General features: G+C 44.8%; 1 protein-coding gene across 7 annotated transcripts in view; it reads left to right on the top strand.

Annotated features, from left to right (window-relative positions):
• The window catches only part of GRAMD1B (GRAM domain containing 1B), a 227,605-nt gene that overhangs the window by 172,462 nt on the left and 36,429 nt on the right, over positions 1-18,714 (top strand). For all 7 annotated transcript variants that reach the window (XM_061593171.1, XM_061593172.1, XM_061593177.1 and 4 more), the window contains one exon: positions 5,047-5,067. In XM_061593171.1, coding sequence (XP_061449155.1) covers positions 5,047-5,067 — 21 coding nt within the window. The remainder of the gene's footprint in view (positions 1-5,046; positions 5,068-18,714) is intronic.

Below are 18,714 nucleotides of genomic sequence, written 5' to 3'. Positions count from 1 at the left end.
GCTCTTCCTTATCATGTTTTGCAATCCCCCTTTCGGCCAGTAATCTGAAATAAAGTAGCTGAGAAGTGTCTGAGACAGTCAAAGATGACATGCCCCAGAATCTTGCTCTTTGCCTCTTCGTCCTCTTTTCTTCTTCATCTCAGACACGTTCTGCTTTCTCGGGTACAAGGGCTTATGACTGACGAGATGAGGCAACTTTGAACCCATAAAGCTTTGACTTTTTTGACACTGGCCATCTGCTCTGCATCCTTTCACCCTTTATTTCATGCTCTGTTATGACACAGTTTTTCCATTGGGGGGAGCTCTCTCACTAGCTGTTGTTTCCAAGCCAGTGTCCTCCGGGCAAAATAGATATTCACTTGGAAATTACACAAGGCAGTAGGCTCACTATTTCCCATCTATTTGTAGAAAAAGTGTTGGTTTTTTTTGAGGTGACTCCAAGTAAGATCTCTTTTGAGAGAGTAATTTCATCTCAGTACATTCATTTGGTATCTAAACAAGCATCTAAGACAAAACAGCAAATCTCATCTTCCAATCTGGCTGCCAATCAGATTTTGGGATACAAATTCCTTGTTCCCTTGCTTTTAAAGCGGAGAATTCTTGCTTTCCTTGCACAGAGAAAGGATTAACTTCAAACTTCAGAGATCCTTCTGTCTCCAAAAGGAATCGGAATGATGCTGAATAGTAGATTTGTGGTTATTTCAAGGTCTATTCATATTAATTTAAATTGTGGGGCAAACTAAGTTTTTCTAAATTTATCACCTTGGAGGGTGTCATCTGACCCTTTTGTGCATTTGCAGTATCTGCCAATGCTGAAGCCCAGCCTCTGTGTTTACTTGTTGTGTTGCTCATATCCTGAACCCAGCACCTGTGGCATCAGCAGCCACGCAAATCAGCAGGAAAAGCTTTGATGACTGGGGCAGGGGAACAGGTAAGGATGTAACATACTTGCTGTGCCCCCTAGCTTCCAGCTGAGGAAGAGGACCTCAGTGGCCAGTTGATCCACCATTGGCTACAAATATACTCTACATTCCACAATACTCTTCCTTCCACTTATCTGCAACACTGCTCAGAAGCATTACATTATATCCTCAGCCATTTGTGAGTCTGTGCATCTTTGTGAAGTTTGTACTTGGGTTGATTAATCTTTCTTATTTTAATGCCAGCTGCTTAATCCACAGTAAGACCTTTCATAGATGCACCTACTTTGTGGTGCACTCTCAAAACACTCTGCAATTGATCGTTCATCTTCGCAATTTACCATTGCCCTGGAGAGCGATTACTTTTTTAAATTTTTTTTTAAAGTCAGGGCTGAGAAATAGTTGTGTAGCCAGGTTGCTAGGATTTGAGTGCAGGTTTTCTGGGTCCGAGTAATCTGTTGGGTGCAGAACTGGCCCTCATCACAGGGGTTTCCTAGACAGCTCTCCACTTTTCCCTCCTCCCCTCCTTTCTGCCATCACTCCTGGCTGACCCATCCAAGCCATTTTGTCACCCCACAATGACAGGCTGTTAATGAGTGCGTTGTGGAGGCTAAGAATCTTAGGAGGCAGTTATGAAACTGCCTCTAGGTGAATGCCCTGCTCGTTCCAACTTCTTTCCATGACGACATGATGGTTCTGGTGGGATAAAGGTAGAAAGGGAAGCAACAGCAGCAGTGGTAGTGTGCTATCAAGAAAAAGACTTGAGTTGGCTGGTTTTTGCATGGACCTTCTGTTCCCAGGGATAATGGCTGGGCCTGATTACTATAACAGTAACTGCGAGGAGCTGGAGCTGGCTTTTAGGCCAAAGGTATCCAACATGCAGGGTGGGTCTAATGGGACCTTGTCAAAAGTGGACTTCTGTTTCAGCTGCATTTGAGCGATAAGGGTAAGACTGCTGCTAACTCATAAAAGGGTCCATACTAAGCAAGTGGATTAACACAAAGAACTTAGCATAGCCTAACTTGGGGGTTGTTTACATGGCCATGGATGCCTAAAGATGTTTCAGTGGTTTAAGTCTGGTTAGTTATTGTGAATCAGCAACATCTGCCCTTATAGAAAAGAAATAACGGCATATTACACCTGTTTTCTAGGAGCAAAGTACTTGGGTCTTGCAGTGATATGTACATGAAGTACTTTTGCTGCTGAAGTTGCTGCAGAGGGCACTGCTGCTGTTTGAGGACACAGATGCCAGCCCATCCCTTGTTCCTTGAGATCACTGGGGAGCTCAGCATTGCACTTTCCTATGTGTAATAGAGACAGTAACTGGGATTAAACAGAAGCAACGTAGGAGCCCCTGATTTTGTCAGCTTTGCTGACTTCAGCTCGCAGCAGTCTCTAATTTGCCCCTTGAAGGTGTAAACAAATGGAGTGCTGAAACAAGTTAATGAAGAAACTGTCCCTGGATAGCTGATCTCATGACAAACTTGTAGAGTACTCACAGCAGTCCCAGTCAAGGTAGAGCTCACCTTTCCTATACAGTATATTTAGTTACATCCAGCTGGGCTGAGGGTCTGCAGTCTAGGGCCAAGACAGCTGCTTGTGCCTTCCCATTGGGAGGGACTGCCTAGAGGTAGAACTGTGTGCAGTGACATAGCTTTGCATTTTTATCCTAGTGCCAGTGTAACTTTGTATGCTACTTGTTTGTAGTCCCCATCCTTTGGCCCGTGTGCAGATATTATCCACCTAAAGCCCTATATATTTTCTGTTTCCTTTTCTTTCCATTCTAATGTTTCATGATTTTCTTTTTCCAGTATGACAGATTAAACCTCATCAAAGTAAGAACTTGACTCTCTCTTGTTTTCTGCTGGTTCTCCACCATTTCTCCCTGTAGCCTGTCACCTTGTCACCATTCCTAAAAAGTATTATTATGGTTATGATTTAAAACAAGGAGACTGGAATTGAATTAGAAAGCCACATACTGGGTGGGGATAGTATGAACGTAATTCTGACAGGTGTGTCCAAGAACTTTCCTGGAACTCGGGGACTTCTAAACTCTGCTGAGCTTGACTCTTCCCCCCTTCACATATTTCTTTGGTGCTGCTGCTATGCTTAGGATCCATAAACAGCTGTTGTTTTTTCTTATCGTGATCATTTTAGTTTCCCTTCACTAGCTCTACATTATTCTTCTTGGGATGTGCCAAATAGCACTATATTCTAAAACTGGGCCTACCATAGCATTTTACTTTTTATATAATGAAGTGGCTAAAAAGAAAATCCATTAAAATACAAACTAAACTCGTGTGTGTGTAAAATCTGTCAGCAAAAACATCAGATTAAAATATGCCAACTGCTCAGTCAAAAGCCATCTGTAAAAGGAGAGATTTGTGCTGTCTGTCCCTACCCCACCACCCAGAAGGGCAAATATCCCAAAGACGGGAATTCAGAATTTGGGTACAGCCACTGAAAAGGCCCTGGGTGCAGATGAGAGAACTTCACCTGCAGATCTTAATACCTGGACAGATGGTCCTTCAGGTACCCTAGTCCTATGCCATTTAGGTCTTTAAAGGTCAAGCCAGCACTTTGAATTGGGTTTAGAAACTGACTGGAAGCCAATACAATGGTTGGAACAAGAGAGACCCACACTCCTTATAACCTGCGCCAGACATTAGTCTAGCTGCAGCATTTTGGACCAGCTGCAATTTGGAAACACTTTTCAAAGGCAGCTCCATGTAGAGCAGATTTCAATAGTCCAAACAAAAAGAAACTAAGGCATCTTTCATCATAACCAAATCTTCTTTCCCATGAAAAGAACACAGTTGATGCACCGACTGAAGCTGTGCAAGCAATGTCCGTCTCTTGTGCATCTGGGCTCAGAGTCAACTTCATGATGACTTTCAAATTGTAGCCTGATCTAATGGCATTATGATATGTGCAATTTTATTTTCAGTCCCTTTCCTAACAATACCTAGCACTGAATCTGCCTTTTCTGCTGCTGCAGCACCCTGTGAGTTTTTTTTCTTTGTTCCCTTCTGTTTCCTTACGGCAGAAAGAAAGTTAACTATGGCTCTGGGTATGTGTTGACTAGAGAAGGAGAGAGACTGAGTCTTAAAACACTATTTTTGGTCATTCATATGTTCACATAAACCAAAGTTAATTAATACTTACATTAAAGCACGTTGATCTGTTGTGGGTGAAAATCACCTGGTTTATTTTTCTGCAGCAGCCATAACTAACCTACAAATCAAGCCAATGGGCCTTTCTGCTGTAGAACTGAACAGCCTGCAAAAGGACATAATCAAGACTTAAATAAAGGATGAAAAATTAGGTGCTCAGAGTTCTGCCAGTTAAGCTAGCAAAACTGCAGCCCCTCTGTGTGTTTGTTGAAGGCCAGACTGGTGTAGTGAGTAGAGTCTACAGGTGCGTTTTAAGGTGCAAGTGTGCTGTCCAGCTTCTTGTAAACTCCCCCTCCTCACCTTCCACAGCTTGAACCTGCTTATGTTGATAATAATTTTGAAATGCATGTAAGGGATTATAGATTTAGGCCTGTAAAAGAAGTGTATATCATAAGGATTGTATCCAACTAACGTCTTCTCAAGAGTAGACCCACCTAAATTACCCATATATTTTCAGTAGCATTGGATAAAAGCCACCATTGTTTTATTCTGCACATGAGAAAAATAAAATGGAGATCATTGTCCAAGGTTTGCATAGTTTAGCATGCAGATTCAGACAGCATTTCTAGCTTTGAAATACCTGGTTTAGACTTCTAGACTTGATTTTCCTTACGTCTTTGTCTTTTCCAAAGCTGTGAATTTGATGCGAAAGCCATAGGAGGACTGCTAATCAACCATTGCTTAGCATTTCCATGTTAGAAGTGACACATAAGTATGAAAGAGGATGCTCTATTCCTATTTTTACAATTTGGCCATCTTGGGAGAAGTGCCTAAAATTCTGTTCTAGAACCCTTCACATTCCATTTTGTCTCTAACCTTTCCCCATCTGGTTGTAGTGATACTTACCAGCGTTTAATATAACATTTCTGAAATCGTTTTTCCTCGTTCCCCTTTCTTTACCTAGTCCCAGAACCTCCATACTAACTGATTCTTTTTTTTTTTTGTCCTTACAGAAAAGCCAGAGTTGGTACAATGTAAGTATTTCAGTTTAATTTATCCCTCGTTGCATGCCTGCAGGGAGGGAGGGAAGGAGACAGAGGTGGGCTTTGTGAAATGAGATCTTTCATTTCATTCAATTTTCATTTCAATTTCATTCAACATTTAAATTCTAAAACAGAGAAGTGAGTGGGTTAGATGTTGAAGCCATCAAGAGTATTGGCTTGTCAAAGAAGGATTTATTAGCAGACCAGCAGGTGAAAAAAACCCTACATCATGGATTTCCTTCTGGCCTTCATTGTGACTTCTACTGAATCTTAGAAAAGGATGATTTTTACATAGCCAGAGCAGCCAGGATGGCAAAAAAGAAAATGGGTTGGTCTGTTTTAGGCTGGAAAGGATCTCTTCTTTCTGAAGAGTTTGTAATACCGTGTTTCATTTTTCTACCTGCCTCATTGCTTTGCACAGCAGGACTGATTTCATACCTCACTTTTTTGTTTGTAGCCTTTGTAGGTTTAAAGACGAATTCTCCGTTTCATCCTCCCTCCTTGAATTGAACTGTGTGTGGATGTGCCCAAACATACTTAGATAGGCATTACTAAAGATACCATCCCCTTTGCACCATGATCCCCTGGTTTGTTTTTTTGGAGAACTCATTTTCCTAGATGGTGGGCTAATCCCTTGCCGGGCAGATTCTCTTATGAAGACTCCATTGCATGCAGCCTGTATATGCTTTTAAGACAGGGTTGACAACAGTAACCTGTGACCCTCCAGGTGCTGCAAGACTGCAGTTCCCATCATCCCTGACCATTGGCCATGCTGACTGGAGCTGGTGGAAGTCCAGAAAGCCCTGTAGGCCTTCAGGTTAGCCACCCCTGTTTTAAGAGCAGAGAGGTAGACTACTGATAAGCTTCCTGTGCATGTATGCCCAGCTAATTACATTTGACACGTTCTTTCCCTGTCCTATTGAGAACCTAGATGCCAAATTTTGGTTCACTGATATCCTGTTCTAGGGATGCATTTCAATTTCCTTCCACCTTTAATGTCCAGTTTGCTTAAATGGGATGGGGAATGGGCGGCCCTCCAGATGCTGCTGAACTAAAACTCCCGTCGTCCTTGGCCATTAGCCTTGCTAACTGGGGCTGATGGGAGTTTGAGTTGAACATATAGAGAGCCACATGTTTCCTACACTTAATTCCTTCCTGTCCAGTATCATAAGAAATTGGATCTTCATGCAGAGTATATCATTCCCTCCTTCCCCACCTCAAAAAACAGTTTTCCTCTCTTACCAGCCCCTAATCCCTACCCTTGGGCAAAGACCATGCAGTGCTGACAGAGAATGATGCGAATGATGGAAATACGCCTTAGGTCCACAGGAATGACAGCCGTGCAAAATTTGTCAGTGCAGTCTCAACTCTCAGACATTTCCTGATGCTGAAACAGAAGAAGCTATTGGACCTGGTCATTTGATGTTCTTTGGACACAAGTGTCATAGTTAGAAGAAATCTATGCCCCAAGGCCTTGGCTACAGATTAGCTTCCTGACTGAGATCATGTTTTTGAGTTCCAGAAAATGTTTACTAAAGTGCATATGGGTTGTTTTCTTGATTTTAGCCATAGGCAACCAGGAACTCCATGAAGGCGAATGTATGGAACTCCATGCTAGCAAGTGAGAGGGCTGGTGAAGGAGAGACAGATCACTCCAATTTGCTGGCTAAAAGGCTTTAATATCTTACTAGCCTGTCAAGAGACTAGAAGCCTGTATTTGCATGCCAGCTATGGAAGATGGGGCTTCTACTTTTCAGCTGCCATCATAGAAACGCAGGCTACTAGCTTTGTAGTGGGCTAGTAATTTTTTTTAACAAGCTAGTGTCTTTTTTGAGCTTATTTGCAAGGCTGATATATGAAGTTGCACACAGTTTCTACTAATTTTTTTGGGAGTTGAGAGGATCAGGATAGTAGTTCCACTGGATTTGGGGGCAGGGTGCAATATTACTCAACAGAGCTCCCCAAACCTGCCACTTGAGAAGGTGTACGGGAAGTAGTTTCCCCAGCTGAAGCAGGTCCAAGGAAAATACGCCTTTAGATATTTCTGCTTTAGGATTTAGTTTTAACTTTGAGGTCCGTTGGTGTCTAAACAACCTAAACCCTGTTTAAGCATAGAGGCCCACCTTTGTGAACAAGGGTTCCAGGGTTGCTTCTGTATGGGAATGGGATTTGATATCCCCCACACCACGATGTGGGCTTTCCAGAAAAAAGCCCACTAATACCTTAAATCGATTGAGATCTGATTTAGCATGTTAATTCAATTTATCTTTTGTTAACATAACTGGAAAAAAAAAGTATAGCAGGATGATTTTATGGACTTAAAATATCTCGGAAGCATTTTCCAGTAGTGGATGCTTCCTGTACATTGTTAAAATGTTGAGTAGAAAACAGGAAGGCATGGAAAACTGTTAACATACCAGTTTTAGTATTCCAGAAGAGCTCTGCGCACATACGTAGTATATACACAGTCACTTCCTAGATATAGTCACCTGAAAAAAAAGTTATTTACAGCAGTTGAATGTCTGTCTGGTATGATATGTGTTCATCATGTGACTAATTAATGTCATGAAATAATGTACTTACAGAAATGGAAATGGAAAACTTTCCGTGGGAAAAAAATATAGCAGCAGCAAATATCCCATTACAGAAAATACCAGTGGTCCCAAATGATGTGGCTCCTGCTGAGGTTAATCTCTGTGGGTTGTTTTGCCTTCTGCTGCAGGACGACAGTTTTGATTCTCAAAAATGAGCACAGCAGGAACCATGCTGACATGGGCTCAGTGACAGCTGGTTGGCTCCATGTCAGTGGGGCAGTGGAATCCACTCTGGGGTTTAGTCTAAATTTTTCACTTTGGACAACTCCTTGAATGTTTAAACTGAAACTCAGAGCGTGACATGGAGCCACCAGCCGCCACTGCATTGGCTCCTTCAAGCTGCTACTGTCTCTAGCAGTGGACTTCAAGTACTGTGGATGGTCCTGATTAAGGCTTCTTGCTCCATCTCCTTCCCTGGTCAAGCAACCAGGCAGCAGTGCCCCTCTTGTGGGCAAATGAATGAGAAGCTGTGGGCTCCCTTTCTCTGGATGTGTTATTTTGGATGAGGATGTATGTCAGCACCACCAGGAGCATTCTTCGGCCATTGTCTGTACGTGAAAGCATACACTGCTAAGGGGAAGGAAACTCTGTTGCAATGCTTGAATAAGTTCTCCTTTCCCCAGTCGTTTGGTTGTGTGTGCACACAAACCCACCAGCCTGCCTTTGACAATAATAAATTCAATTGTCCATTTGTCAGGCTTGCAGAGCTGACTCTTATAATAGGATTTCAGCTTTCAAGCTGATATAACTGGGATTATAAAGCAAACATCTAGACCGCAGGCTATATATTGGAGAGGTAAGGGAATCCAAGATGGAACCTACTGTACTCTCCCAGCACTTTCTTCAGACTTTCTGAAACCAGGAATGTCTCTAGTTCGGACAGAGGCAGAAGATGTTAGCATAGATGAGACAGGGGTTGGCAAATCATTTTTAAGAAACATGGCAGCATGACCAGCATGCAAGAAGCACTGTTTTCATGGGGAACACAAGGAGTATCAAAGGTCAGCAGACTTGAAAGTTAGATGGGAAACGCCCTCGGTCTATTTCCTTAGATAATGTTTGCCTTGTGGAGGCATGCAGCTGACACAAATATTGCATCCACATGAAATCCTTCAGGAATAGAATCCAGTGTCCTGTTTGCATCAGTGCATTACACTTGTCAGTCTCTCTCTCTATATACATTCCTGAATCGCTGTTTTGGAAGGAAATGTTGTCTTGGAAGCGGCTGTGTAATAATAATAGTATAGCTGTGTATATAAAAGCTGAGACAGTTCTTACAGGTATCCTGGTTCCAAGTTGTGTAGGGCTTTACACACCAAAACCAGCACCGTGAACCTAGCCCAATAGCTAATGGGCAGCCAGTGGCCCAAGTAATTTGGCTAGACAGGTACAGAGAAATCTGAGCTCTTAAGAGGACAAGTGTATGGCATGTTTAATAATAAAAGCTGGACAGCTGAAGCTAGAGGTGACATTTTTTGTCCCAGGGCTATTTCCATGAATGCCTTGCTGTTTCTGTAGTTTTTGTGTGTATGTCTGGGTGTTACTGCTGGCGTGTCCACTTTATTTTATTTCTGTTCTCTTGTTTCTTCCATGTATTGTCAGCATGAAAGACAACACATCCGGAGAGTAAGCACTAGCGGTGTACTTCTGTGTTATTTTGTTCTAACTCTTCAAGACCCTTTCACCAAGTGCAAACAGCAGTGCTGAAATAGGGCTGGTCCCCCACTCACATGAGTTTTCTCAGTTTAACTCTTCACTGTTATATTGGCTCTTTCCAGCGACGCCGATTACATGTGACGATTTTGGTAGCATGGCATTGAATTCTTAGGAAGCTCTGCAAAAATAGATTCAAGCGTGGTCCCAGGCTATGGTCTGACAGCACTGGGTCAGGTCTGGTCAGTGCCTGGACGGGAGACCGCCTGGGAGCCAGATGTAAGTCGCCTTGGGTCTCTATCATGAAAAGAAAGGTGAGGTAGAAATGTAATAAATAAATAATAAACAAAGTGTAGAGTTAGCCCTGCTCAGTATTCCTTTATCCATGCAATTAACATTGCAAAGGGGAGGAGGAAGCAGAGGCAAGCTGGCTTTTTCTGCCATCACTCTTCACATGCTGGGGAGCAGTGATGTGCAGCGATGAGCCTGCCATGCTTGTATAGGCTTCCTATGTATTTTAGGACTCTGTTTCCCCCCCCCAAGGTTCCTAAATGTTTTGGGAGCGTACAAAGTACAACAGGTGAAATTGTTGATCTGGCGTTTATTACCGAGACCTGGGTGACCGATCTGGGAGGCATTAATCTCTCCCAGCTGTGCCCACCTGGGTACTCGGTTCAGCATCTGGGTAGATCCGAGAGTCGGGGAGGGGGAATCGCTGTGGTCTATAGAAGTTCCATCCCTCTTGTTAGGCACCCTATCCAGGTGGCTAATGGTCTGGAGTGTCTTCATATTGTGTTGGGTCAGCAAGACAGATTGGGAATACTGTTGGTGTACCGTCCACCCTGCTGCCCAACAGCCTCCCTAACTGAGCTGACAGAGGTGGTCGCGGATTTATTGTTGCGATCCCCCAAACTTTTGGTATTGGGGGATCTCAACATTCATGCCGAGACCGCTTTGTCTGGGGCGGCTCAGGACTTCATGACCTCCATGACAGCCATGGGGCTGTCTCAATTTGTTACTGGCCCTACGCATATTTTGGGGCACACTCTAGACTTGATTTTTGCCACTGGATTAGGGGATGGTGATCTGGGAGTGAGGGATTTTACATCTATTCCTTTGTCATGAACAGATCACTGCCTATTGAGGTTTAGACTCACAATGTTTTCTCCCCTCTGCAAGGGTGGAGGACCAATTAAGATGGTCCGTCCCCGGAGACTAATGAATCCTGAGGGTTTTCAGAAGGCTCTAGAGAGTTTTCCGGCTGATAAAACTGACGCTCCTGTCGAAACCCTGGTCACTCTGTGGAATACGGAAATGACCCGGGCAGCTGACGCGATCGCCCCGGTGCGCCTCTCCTTTGCAGAGCTCAATTGGCTCCTTGGTTTACCCCGGAGCTAAGAGTGATGAAGCAAGAAAGGAGACGGCTTGAGTGCAAATGGAGACGAACTCCCGACGGCTGTAACCATACACTTGTGAAGGTCTCTAACAAGCTCTATGTGAAGGCGGTGAGGGCAGCAAAGAAGCAGTACTTTGCTGCCTCCATTCAGTCATCTTCTAACCGCCCAGCGGAACTTTATAAAGTTGTTCGGGGACTTTTACACTCTGGTTCTCAGAACGCAATAATACCATCAACAGCCTGCTGTAATGAGTTTGCGAGACACTTCCAAGATAAGATCATGAACATCCGCCGGGACCTTGACTCCAACATTGTAGCAGTTGAACCTAATGAGGTGTCCGGAGCACAGTCCTGTCCTGTTTTATTGGATGAATTTCAGTTGGTACAGCTCGAGGATGTGGACAAGGTGCTTGGACAGGTGCGGGCGACCACTTCTGCTCTGGATCCTTGCCCCTCGTGGCTAATAAAAGCTAGCAGGAATGGAACAGCCGGCTGGGCCAAGGAGGTGATCAATGCCTCTTTACGAGAGGGAGTGGTACCACCCTGCCTGAAACAGGCGGTGGTGAGACCGCTCCTAAAAAAACCCTCCTTGGACCCTGACAACCTTGACAACTATAGACCGGTAGCAAATGTTCCATTCCTGGGCAAGGTTCTAGAGCGTGTGGTCGCTCGCCAGCTCCAGGCTCTCTTGGATGAAACTGATTATCTGGATCCATTTCAATCGGGCTTTCGGCCGGGGTTTGGTACAGAAACAGCCTTGGTCGCCCTGTATGATGACCTCTGTCGGGAGAAAGACAGAGGGAGTGTAACTCTGTTGGTTCTCCTTGATCTCTCAGCGGCTTTTGATACCATCGACCATGGTATCCTTCTGGGGCGACTTGCGGGCTTAGGAGTCGGAGGCACTGCTTGGCAGTGGCTGTGCTCCTACCTCGAGAATCGTCTCCAGAAGGTGGTGCTTGGGGAGCATTATTCGAGTCCCTGGGTACTCCAATATGGGGTCCCCTAGGGTTCAGTTCTGTCCCCCATGCTCTTTAATATCTATATGAAGCCGCTGGGTGAGGTCATTAGGAGATTTGGAGTGCGTTTCCAGCAATATGCTGATGATACGCAGCTCTACTTCTCCTTTTCATCTTCTTCAGGTGAGGCTGTCAATGTACTAAACCGCTGCCTGGCCGCGATAATGGACTGGATGAGAGCTAATAAACTGAGACTCAATCCTGACAAGACTGAGATGCTGTTGGTGGAGGGGCTCTCTGCCCAGATGGTTGATGTCCGACCTACCCTAGATGGGGTTACACTTCCCCAAAGGAGCAGGTCCGTAGTTTGGGGGTCTTATTAGATCCGCTCCTGTCACTGGAGGCTCAGGTAGCCTCGGTGGCACGGAATGTGTTCTACCAGCTTCAGCTGGTAGTCCAGCTATGACCCTATCTGGACAGGGAGAACCTCACCACAGTTATCCATGCTCTGGTAACCTCTAGATTGGACTACTGTAATGCACTCTACGTTGGGTTACCTTTGAAGACGGTTCGGAAACTTCAGCTGGTGCAGAATGCTACGGCCAGAGTTCTTACTTGGACTAGAAAATCTGACCATATAACACCTGTCCTGGCCCAACTGCACTGGCTACCAATATGTTTCCGGGCCAGATTCAAAGTGTTGGTTCTTACCTATAAAGCCCTTAACGGCATCGGACCGCAATACCTGGTGGAACGCCTCTCCCGCTATGTACCTACCCGTTTGCTACGCTCGACGTCGAAGGCCCTTCTCCGGGTCCCAATTCATAGGGAGGCCCGGAGAGCAATAACTAGATCTAGGGCCTTCTCAGTGGTGGCCCCCGAATTATGGAACGCCCTCCCTGACGAGATATGCCTGGCACCTTCTTTGTCATCTTTTCGGCACCAGGTAAAGACCTACCTCTTTGCTCAGGCATTTTAAATTTAAATTTTAATTTTAATTTTAAATCTAATTGTAATTGTAATCTTATCTTAATCTTTGTTTTAATCTTGCTTTTAAAATGTTTTTATAGTTGTACTGTACCCACACTCACCTGTATTTTAATGTGGTTTTATCCTGTTGTACACCGCCCTGAGAGCTTGTCGCTAAAGGGCGGTCTAAAAGTACAATAAATAAAAATAAATAAATAAAAAATACAGCTAAAATCCAAAAAACAGTTTAGAAAGCACATATACATAAAATAATTATCAATAAAACACGGAAAGTTAGTGATATGTGTTAAGAGAAACATAGTTGCAGTAACTACACTGTTTGTCTGCATCGGCTTGCTGAAATAAAAAAAAGTTTTCGGAAACCATAATTTGTGTGTTTACAGTGTCAGTCACATGGATAAAGGAATGCCTGAAGAGGGCTAATCTCTACCAACATTTTTCAAAATCTACGCTTCCTACAGTTTGTGCATTTGTTATTGCAAGGAAGGCTGTGTGAACAGTTGTGCACAGACACTTAACACTTGGGTCTTAAAATGATTACAGGCCATCTCTGAAGAGTTCAAACCTTCCAGCTTTTTGTTAGTAGCAGTTGTGTAGGCGATGGAAGCACCAGCCCTATTCCTGCAGATTTTTACTGGTGTTTTTGTTCCTGCTGGCCTCCTGTGCTGATACTACCTTTCTTTACCAGACTTCCTTGACCCGCATTGTCAGTGCACAAAAATCACTCCTTCCTATGTTCTGTTTTCTTCCTTTTCCATGGCAATAGCAAGTCCCACCTGTGTGCCTTTGTATAATGCCAGGTCTCTGATCAAGCACATCCTGCTTAGCCTCCCAGATGATTTGGAACACATGTTTGATTTGCACTTAGAAGTCACACTGATTTGCACTTATCAAGTTCCGGATTCCAATTCTGATGATAACCTTCCTGGTAGATTGTGGGAATGCTGTGGACATAATATATCTCAACTTTGTCAAAAGCTTTGCTGATGTGCCCCATGATATTCTGATTAGCAATTTAGTTAAATGTGGACTGGATGGAACAACTGTCAGGTGGATCCACAGCTGGCTACAGATTCGTACTCAAAGAGTGCTTTTCAAGGGTTCCTTCTCAAACTCAGGGAGGCAACGAGCAGGGTACTGCAGGGCTCAGTCCTGGGCCCAGTGCACTATTAACGACTTGGATGAGGATGTGCAGGGAATCCTTATCAAGTTTGCAGATGATACAAAATTAGGAAGGATGACTAATACTCTGGAAGACAGAAACAAAATTCAAAGGGATCTTGAGAAACTGGAGCATTGGGCTGAAAAGAACAGAATTAAATTTAACAGGAATAAGTGCAAAGTTCTACACCTGGGAAAAAGAAACCAAATGCAGTTATAAGATGGGGGGGTACTTGGCTCAGCAATAGTACACACAAGAAGAATCTTGGGATTGTCGTCGATCACAAGCTGAATATGAACCAAAAGTGTAATGTGGCTGCAAAGAAGGCAAATCCTATTTTAGGCTGCATTAACAGAAGTATAGTTTCCAAATCGTGTGAAGTATTAGTTCCCCTCTATTCAGCACTGGTTAGGCCTCGTCTTGAGTACTGTGTCCAGTTCTGGTCACCGCACTTTAAGAAGGATGCAGACAAACTGGAACAGGTTCAGAGGAGGCCAATGAGGATGATCAGGGGACTAGAAACAAACCCCTATGAGAAGAGACTGAAAAAACTGGGCATGTTTAGCCTTGAGAAGAGAAAACTGAGGGGAGATATGATAGACTCTTCAAGTACTTGAAGGGTCATACAGAGGAGTGCCAGGATCTCTTCTCAATTGTTCAAGAGTGCAGGACATGGAATAATGGGCTCAAGAAACCAGATTTCGACTGAACATCTGGAAAAACCTCCTAACTGTTAGAGCGGTACGACAATGGAGCCAATTATCTAGTGAGGTGATGGGCTCTCCAACACTGGAGGCATTCGAGAGACAGCTGGGCAGCCACCTGTCAGGGATGCTTTAATTTGGATTCCTGCATTGAGCAGGGGTTGGGCTTGATGGCCTTATAGGACCCTTCCAACTCTTATTATTCTAAGATGGCATGCTTCCCCCTCTCCCCCATGTATGGTAAACGAACATCCGACCTCCCTAGCTGCCTCCTCCCACACTCTCCTTCCCATATTTGTACCAATGGTGAGGTTCATAAGCTGTCACGTTGGCACCAGGCATCTCAGTGGAACTGGCAGAACTACAAGCTCTCATGTAGTTTCCAGATGTCTCTATGGTATGTCAAACAACATAAATGGGACAAGGGCAGAGCAGGGGAAAAGCCGTACTTTGTGCCAGTTGAGACTTGCTCCGTATGCTGGGAGAAGTGGCTCCGTGAGTCATGGGCTGTAATTGGATCATGGGCCGCCCTGCAGGCCTACCATAGTTCCTCCATGCGTTGGTTTCACATTACATGCAGCAAGGTTCATTGGCCGCTACAAAAGCAGGTATTGTGGGTTTTACATGTGTTTTTCTTTGTTCTTTTACATACAGTATATATAAGAAAATGAAAAAGGTAAGGTGGAGGGAGACCTAGGAACCCGTATTCCCTACATGAAGCTCCTGCAGAAAGTATAGGATAACCTATTCTCACCTGTCTCTGGCTCTGGGATTAAACATTGAGAGAAAACCTGCCTCCGCACAAATGCTGTAAGCACACAGGGAGCATTTCCAACAACATTTCCCATAAAGCGCACATGAGGCTGCTTTGCTGTGCTGAGCAATAAACTCAGCTTCTGGTACCGTCTCTCTCAGAAAAGCAGGCCCTGACTGTCCTTTAGCAAGACATAGTTTAAAAGGTCAGCGGTGATATATATCAAGAAACACTTGCTCCAGTGCAATCAATACCTTCTCTGGCAGGCACTCTTTGAAGCATAGTCCAACGTGGCAGTTGTTTGGCCCGTGAGTGTTCAAAGTAGTCCACCCGCGTTATCCTGATCATCTTTACAGTGAACCTGAAAAGTAGGTTACTGTTATGATCTCCATAGCGTAGATGGGGGCCTGGGAAAACTTTGTGTCTGAGGTGGGATTTGAACTGGGGATTCCCTGCCTCATGTAGGAACTTGAAAATGGAAATGGACTGCTTTCAAGTCGATCCCAACTTATGGCGACCCTAAGAATAGGGTTTTCATGGTAAGTGGTATTCGGGGGGGGGTTACCATGGCCTCCCTCTGAGGCTAGTCCTCCCCAGCTGGCTACGGCCTGCTCAGCTTGCCACAGCTGCACAAGCCAGCCCCTTCCTTGTCCGCAACTGCCAGCTGGGGGGCAACCGGGCTCCTTGGGACTATGCCGCTTGCCCACGGCTGCACAGGTGGCAGGGCACGTCACCCCTGAGCCACTTGCTGTGGGGGTGATCTTTAGCTGGCCCTTGACACCCAGGAGACACGAGCGGGGATTTGAACTCACAGACTGTGGACTCCCAGCCAGGCTGTCCTCCCCACTGTGCTATACCATCTGTGTATGTAGGAACTTATACCAAGTCAAACTCCTGGTCCATTTAGCTCAGCTCTGTTCGCTCACTGACTAGCAGAGGGTCTCTACAGTTTCAGATAGGAGTCTTTCCCAGCCTTACCTGGGGATGCCAGGGGTGGCCTTCTGCAAGCCCTCTACTACTGAACGATAGCCCTTCCCTCATGCCCTTTGCCACTCTTCTACACCAGTTCCATCTGAGTTTGTGTTGAGAAGTGCTTCAGTCCACGAAGGCATATGAAGCACCCGTCCAAAACGAGCAGGAACAAAGTGTTATTCGTGACTGCATTGCCTGAATGTCAAGGGGAGTGTGTGTATGTATGTTCTGACCTGCTAACATGTGAACATAGAGGACCTATGCAGGTGACCTAACCTATAAGGCGGAGGCTACTTAACGTTGGAACTGTTTTAAAATGTGCTGTTTGCAATTTAATCTATTTAAAGCAACTGGCCCCTAAACTTCTGTTTCTTATCCTCTGTTTGAAAAAACTAGTTCACCAGCATGTGGCCATAGTAATGTGAACCAGGAATTCACCGAGTCAGATCTGTATTCCATCACAAACTAGGTGGTCTTAGGTGCAAACTGCTATTTGTTCATGCTCAGAGCCCCCTGTCTCCCTCCTGCAATACTGAAATGGATGAGTAGTACTATCTTAAAGAGGTTTTGGAAAGATTACTGAAATATGCTTGGAGCACCAAGAGGTGTTGTGTTTACTGCATGTCCAGCCTCCACTAACTGATTTTCAGTTTTCTGACTTCTCAGTGTGAAGCCCCCAGGAAGGGTGTTTTATGCTACCACTGTTAGCCGCCGGACACCTTCTTGTGGGTGATTCCCACAGATAGTGGGCTACAGCATCCAGCCCACTGAGCTAATGCCATGCCAATGTAACAGCTCCCCCTACTTGTTACAAAGCTGCCTGCATGAAAAATATTGAGGATGCAATCCTATGCAGAATTACCTAGGAGTCCCAGTGAGATTAGTGGGACTTGCTTCAGAGTTGGAAAGAAGAGGATCTGCTTGCCAGAGTGATTTTATTCACATATATCAACTCAGTATACCTTGGCTACTAAAAGGGAAAGCTTAACCTGCTTTGTAACTCCGGTCCTTTGAGATTGGCATGGCAGACACACACTACTGCAGTGGTTTTTATCCTTTTGGGGGTGTCACGGACTTCTTTGAGAATGAAAGCTATGAACCCCCTCCCCAGAAAAATGCACATAAACACATCACACACAGATTTTGCATACAAATTGTTTTGTTACATTGGGAGTTCAATTTTTGTTTGCATCCGGTTCATGGAGCCCCGTGAAGCCCATCAATGGACCACAGGTTAAAAAACTCCTGCTCTGCTGGCTCACGCTATGAACTTGGCAGGTTTTTTTGTTACTAAAACACATGCATTGGAATGGTGTGTGTCTGTCTTTCCTTCCTCATCTCTCCCTTCTTGTGATGTATAGACCCCAACTACACCCTGCAGTTGTTTCAGTGTCTCCCTGTTTTTCCTCCTCACCAGTCAGCTTGGATGTCCTGTCCAAAGATTTTTAGGGTTTCCCCCCCCCCAAAAGAAACAAACGGCGAGAGCCAATGGAACTTCCCCTCCCCCCTGTGGAATCCACCTTGCCCCCCACCCCACCCACCCGCCTCCAGTGCCATTCTGTCCCAGCTCCCTGTGTTTGTAGTAGAGTTAATGTTTACCCTTCTGCCTCCGCTTCTGTGAGTGCTGCTCCCTTTTTTCTTCAGAGAATAGGGATGGGCAGGCAAAGACAAGGGGAAACATCTTCTTGATCTTTATCTAAGAGCTTTCCTGTCACCTGCAAACAGAGGGAAGGGGTGCTCCTTAAAGTTAGTACAGAAAAGGCACAGTTGTCTGCTGAAACAGCCAGCCTGGAGCTTAAGAGCAAATTAAACCACATGCTCCTTATAGCCAGCATCACGTTTTAAAAGGCAGGCATTCTCTCTTTCCATCTCCTCTCACCCGGCTGGTTTGGAATCCTGCAGCATTTTGCACGCCAGTTATTTGCATCCCTGGTGGATCGGCACATGGACTTAAGCACCTTTTAAATGTGCTGCTTTGGCTACTATGTAGCATATATATTTACAGAATCCCACTCTGGGGACACCGGGGCCGTGTGATTTTGGTGCAGAGAAACTGCAAATCAGAAAAGGGCTACATTCCCCACTGCCAGATTTTCTGCCCTAAATTTCTCTCTCCTAAAGCTGCTGTTCTTTTCAGAAAATGAGGATGAAGCTCTTGCACTCACAGAGGTGTGCAATGATGCATGTTCATGAAGGGTATATGAGTTTGGTGGTGAACTCCCGTGTTCCCCAGCCTGAAGATCTCTCCCCTGTTTATTTCTCCAGAAGTAACAGGTCTTTGTACTGTCTTCTGTAAGGGAATCCTTTCCCTTCATTGAAGCAAATGAGATTAGAAGCCCTCTATGTGTGTTTGAGCTTATGCAAGCATTTGCATATTTTGGGGGTTTCTAGGGGTGGGGGCTTCCCCCTTTTCTTTATATCAAGTGAACTTTAGTCTTGATTGATAGGTGAGGCATT

Source organism: Rhineura floridana, chromosome 12 (assembly GCF_030035675.1).
Source record: "Rhineura floridana isolate rRhiFlo1 chromosome 12, rRhiFlo1.hap2, whole genome shotgun sequence".
Lineage (NCBI taxonomy): Eukaryota > Metazoa > Chordata > Lepidosauria > Squamata > Rhineuridae > Rhineura > Rhineura floridana.
Note: the sequence above shows the minus strand (reverse complement) of the source record. Positions and strands in the feature narration are given on the sequence as shown.